Source organism: Ixodes scapularis, unplaced genomic scaffold (genome assembly GCF_016920785.2).
Source record: "Ixodes scapularis isolate PalLabHiFi unplaced genomic scaffold, ASM1692078v2 PGA_scaffold44__24_contigs__length_19508400, whole genome shotgun sequence".
Classification (NCBI taxonomy): Eukaryota; Metazoa; Arthropoda; class Arachnida; order Ixodida; family Ixodidae; genus Ixodes; species Ixodes scapularis.
The window spans coordinates 9,928,835-9,934,062 of NW_024609873.1; the positions used below are offsets into that span (position 1 = coordinate 9,928,835).

At 53.4% G+C, this 5,228-nt stretch overlaps 1 protein-coding gene across 1 annotated transcript; it reads right to left on the reverse strand.

Moving 5' to 3' along the window:
• Window positions 1-342: 342 nt before the first annotated feature.
• LOC115325113 lies at window positions 343-4,914 on the reverse strand. The gene is made up of 3 exons (XM_040205962.2): window positions 4,732-4,914; window positions 664-4,179; window positions 343-567 (listed from the first exon to the last, which is right to left on the reverse strand). The coding sequence occupies exons 1-3, from the start codon at window positions 4,912-4,914 to the stop codon at window positions 343-345; spliced, it is 3,924 nt and encodes a 1,307-aa protein (XP_040061896.1).
• Between the last annotated feature and the right edge of the window lie 314 nt (window positions 4,915-5,228).

The following is a 5,228-nucleotide window of genomic DNA, read 5'->3' on the forward strand; positions in this document are numbered from 1 at the left end:
CCAATTTCGCTGAATATTTCTGTCGAGTGCCCGTAACTGCCGGGATTTTGCGGCCGTCACGGTTCCAATCGCAATTTTGGAACCAAGCTCACCGAAATGCAGCCAGATGCGTTCCGGCTCTCGGAGTGTGTCGTATTGTATGTACTGCAGTATTCCAACAGAGCCATTGACCAGACCATCGAAAATATCGACATTGAGTGTGAGCATATATGGTTTTCCAATGCATAGCATTATATTAGCTGGCAGGTTTCCGAGTTCGGCCTTGGGCAGCGTTTCGGCCTTGCGCATTGCCTCTGTCTTCTCCTGCATAGACCTGAATCCAACGATTGTGTCCCGTGCCGGTCATGCCACACAATTATCTTCGGTTGCAATGGCCGTGTTCGTATTGTAGTAGTCCGATTCCTTGTTGGAGTAGTACAAGCGGATGCCACCGGGACAACACGTTTCTGCTTGTTGTTGCGTGACGAACCGACTCTGGATCAATGCGATTTCTTCGGAATCCAATTCTGCACCGTCTCCAATTTTGGTAAGTATGGTAGAAAACCTGAGATCGCTTTGCCTTACGACCTTCGTGAGGACAAAGTATGACAAATGGTGCCATGCGATTTCCGTGTTAAACACACTGTTCGTCTTGATGAGCTAGAAAACCTCGGCGGCACGAACGGGGGGAAGCTGGCGCAGGTCTCCGCAGAGGATGATGTCTAACCCGCCGAAAGGCTCTAGGTATTTGCAAGTGATGATGCGGAGTCGCGAGTCCACTTTCTGAAGGATGTCGGCGGACATCATGCTAACCTCATCAATAATCACGCACCTGACGTTCCTGAACGCATAGCGGAACGTGTTCAACTCGTTGTCCCGCAGTCCGCCATCCCTATTGATGGTAAGTCTGAACGCTGCATGTACAGTTATTCCACCAAGCGCGACCGCCGCTTTTCCAGTTGTAGCACAGGCAACATAGGCGTTTACATTATCTGAACCAGCAGGGTTGCAATATCTGTTGTAGACGTCCATGATGAGACGCAGCACAAATGTCTTCCCACATCCAGCTACTCCCGTGAAGAAGATTTGTAGTGGCGGAGAGTCCGGTATAGTGAGTCTATGCACGACTTCTCGGACGATCTCGTACTGCTCCTCATTCGTCTTCCGCATTGTGTCCAGGTACTGATCTCTGCTCATGACGTCTTGGCGCGTGCACACGGCGGGGCACTGCTTAAACGGGGCATTGGATTGGACCATACCGATGTCTGGGAGATCGGAGTCGTCGTTTTCCATGGCCATTGGGTGCAGTCTCACATCTGGGAGCTCAGAAGTGGCACAATGTTCCCCATCATTTGACTGGAGCATGGAATTACAAACGTCAATAATTTGCTCAACGTCTACGTCACTGTGGTACCGTGCCTTGTTCTGTAGAATGACGTCGATGTTTTGCTCATACAGACGCTCGAAACAGTTTTGGTCTAAGATGTCAACTTCTTTGCGGAATGGACAGAAAAGCAGGACATGTTCTCGCTTGAAGTTGACTGAATCGTCTACGGAGTAACCGCGGTAGCGAAGTATCCGTCGCTGATTCCTCTTTCTGTAGGTATATATGTTGTACTCGGTAGCGAACTCTGCTAGAGTAACAGGTCCCGATTCGGGAATGCGGTCTTCGTAGCGCTCGATCATCGTCCGTTTCCCTACATCAGTGCTTGATTCTACTAAGCCTTCCTGAGCCATCTGAGCGTTAGACTTCCGAATGCGCGTCCTCTCCTCGGGCCATGCAGAGTTCACGAAGACAACTTTGCGACTCGTCTCCGACATATCCTGGTTGAGCAAACACCATGCGGCCTCCTGTGCGGACAGTTCAATGGCATTCAACATTTTCGCACCTAGATGTCTCAGTGCCTGAGAATAGGCCATATCCCCCTTCTCCTTGACAATTTCTTGCACTGCTCGATTGAGGTTCGACATACCTCGGTTGGCCTTGTTTACATATTCCACCACGTAGGCAGCACACGCGTACGTGTCGAGGACGATCTGAAGATCCATGTTAGAATCGAGAATTGATGCAACCCATGGGTTAAAGTAATTCACCCACTTTTGCTGCACAGTACGGGGTAGCATGATGGTGGCACGAGGAGTGCCTGCTCGGAGAACAGAAATGTACTCCGCCTTGTCCGCGACACCGTGATGTTCCCAAAACTGCTCCATGGAGTCATAATTTGTCGTTTCCAGGGCCTGATTCATGGCCTCGTACTTGTTGAGGAGGTTCTCGATTTTCTTCTTCTGCGCTTCATTGTCCACAGTGGGGAAAGGCACTACGACCATACATTCATCGATGGGCATAAAAGGCGCGTTAAAGCGGCATCTGGTGGTGTTGTGCTTGTAGCAGGTATGCGTGTGTTGGTGCACCTGAGTCCGCTCGCGCTTCAAGCATCCGTTGTCGATGGAAAGAAGAACGCTGGCTATTTCAAGAGTCTGGGGCATGAGCATCGAGAGCTCCTCGTTGGGCGCGTTATGAAGCCAAAGGAGAATGTGCGCGTGTGCCGACCCGCGGTGCTGAAATTCGATCTGCTTAAAGTAGTCGACGACTATGTACGGCCTAAAAGGCGATACACGGGTGTTGCGGAGAATGTTGAGAATGACACGCACCAATCGGTCGAAATATATGGCACAGACCACGGGATCGTCATTTACTAGCTGAGCTCGATAAATGCTGTTCATTTGCTCCAGTGGTACTTCGATCTCGCCGGGCTTCAACCGAAGGCGTTGAAGCAACTGCAAAAGGTCGGGCCAGTGCATTTCCGAGGCAGAAAGAGTGAGGAACGCGATCGGCTTACCCAACTGCCGTATCATAGCAAAGAGGTCTTTCTTGCGTTTTGTCCAGTACTGCACGGTGTTGGGTATACCATGCATGAAAGCCATGTTGTGCTCGACCGCTTGCTGCACAAAATCCTTGTCGAGAAACTGTTGCATCGTTAGTGCTTCCAGTGCCTTTATGTTACGGAAGGCCACACACATGTCGCCGGCTACTCGGTGCCTAAACACTTTCATGGCCGTGTACAGTACGTGCTGCGGGGTGGCCCCTCGACGGTCTGACCTGCGGATCTCACTCATGGCGTGCGTGAAGACTGTAGGTTTCGCGCTGGCATCTTCTCGGCGCGGCTCACCGAGATAGATCTGTGGGAAAGAGAGCTCCTCTGCGTGTTCGTCGTAAAGGATGCTCACGGGCCTTTTTCCCTCACCTGGCGCAATCGCTAGAAACTTGTCTTCGTCCCATACGAGAGTGTGCTGAGCCAGAGTCATGGCTGTAGCCACTTGGATCGGATCGTTGAGGTCTGAGCATTGCGGGAGCAACTCGATCTCGTCGTGTTCGTCCACTTCTACGATATCCCCCAAACGGGCAAAATCGCACTTTATATTATAATGCTTGTATATTATAGTGCACAGCAGCTTAAGCCACGGCAGCAGATCACATTTTCTTACTGCCCCTGCCAGGTACGTCGTCTTCGCAAGCATACGCCGCTTCAAACGTACATTGAGGGCTCGGTCTTGTTCGATGGCACGAGGCAACATTGTCACCATGTCGTCCACATCAACACAGACGTTCACTACTGGTCCCTTAATGCCGTGTTGACCTCCACCGTGCATCAGCCGTCGCAGTTGCATGAAAGGAATTTGTGGAGATATGAGTCTCTCACTCACCGCGTTCAATTGTGGGAGGTTGGCTGGCTTTGGGGGATATACATAACCGTTACTTGAGGAAAGATGAGGAATATGACCCTTGCGCACTGATTGTATGCAGGTCGAGCACAGTTTGAATTGGGTTAGGTCCGAGTTTGGAAATGATTGCTCTAGGGTCTCGTGACATCTGTCCGGTAGCGGTTGCAAGTCGTTTTGGAACCAGAGCCGATCACAGACTGAACATACGCTCCCAAACGGGTGGTTGTCTCTAAATAGCCGTTGGAAAATTTTTGTTACACCGTCAGGCTTAGCGATCCTTGCCTTTTGCTTGGCTTCGGCTTCGGCGGCGCTCACTCCTGGCTGCTCTCGGCGGCGGCGATGAGCCTCTGCCTCGGCGTCGCGCACTTCCGGGTCCTCTCGACGGCGGCGCTTAGGTTCAGCTTCAGCAGCGCTCACTTCTGGCTGCTGTCGGCGGCGGCGATGAGCCTCTGCTTCGGCGTCGCGCACTTCCGGGTCCTCTCGACGGCGGCGCTTAGATTCAGCTTCAGCAGCGCTCACTTCTGGCTGCTCTCGGCGGCGGCGATGAGTCTCTGCTTCGGCGTCGCGCACTTCCGAATCCTCTCGACGGCGGCGCTTAGATTCAGCTTCAGCAGCGTTCACTTCTGGCTGCTCTCGGCTGCGGCGATATGCCTCTGCTTTGGCGTCGCGCACTTCCGGGTCCTCTCGACGGCGGCGCTTAGATTCAGCTTCAGCAGCGCTTACTTCTGGCTGGTCTCGACGGCGGCGATGAGCCTCTGCTTCGGCGTCGCGCACTTGCGGGTCCTCTCGACGGCGGCGCTTAGATTCAGCTTTAGCAGCGTTCACTTCTGGTTGCTCTCGGCGGCGGCGATGTGCCTCTGCTTCGGCGTCGCGCACTTCCGGGTCCTCTCGACGGCGGCGATTAGATTCAGCCTCAGCAGCGCTTACTTCTGGCTGCTCTCGGCGACGGCGATGAGCCTCTGCTTCGGCGTCGCGCACTTCCGGGTCCTCTCTATAGCGGCCTCTGGCTTCCGCTTCGGCAGCGCTCACTCCTGGCTGCTCTCGGCGGCGGCGATGAGCCTCTGCCTCGGCGTCGCGCACTTCCGGGTCTTGTCGACGGCGCCGTTTAGCTTCAGCTTCGGCGGCACGCACTGCAGGATCTTGGCGCCGGCGGCGCTGAGCCTCTGCTCGGGCAGTGCGTTTAGCAGCAGCTGCTTCATCTGACTCGCTCATTTTGTGAAAAAAGAACTGCCTGATTACGTCTCGTCTTCGTCGTCTTTGTGATATCACTCATGCTGGATCACCGCGCCGGCAGTGCTGACCCTCTGCTCGTGCAGCACGTTTAGCAGCAGCTGCTAAAGCCCCTTTATCCTGAGAAAAGTGGCTGCATTGATTGTTGTGGAAATGCTCGAGACACGTGCCGTGCGCCAATTCTGGGAAGAACATGGCCACTGTAACATGGCATCTGAAATCTAGTTTGAATTAAAGTTTGAACGTGCGCTGTGCCGCCATGATGTTTCCAAAGTCTGCACGTTGCACGTGCCTTG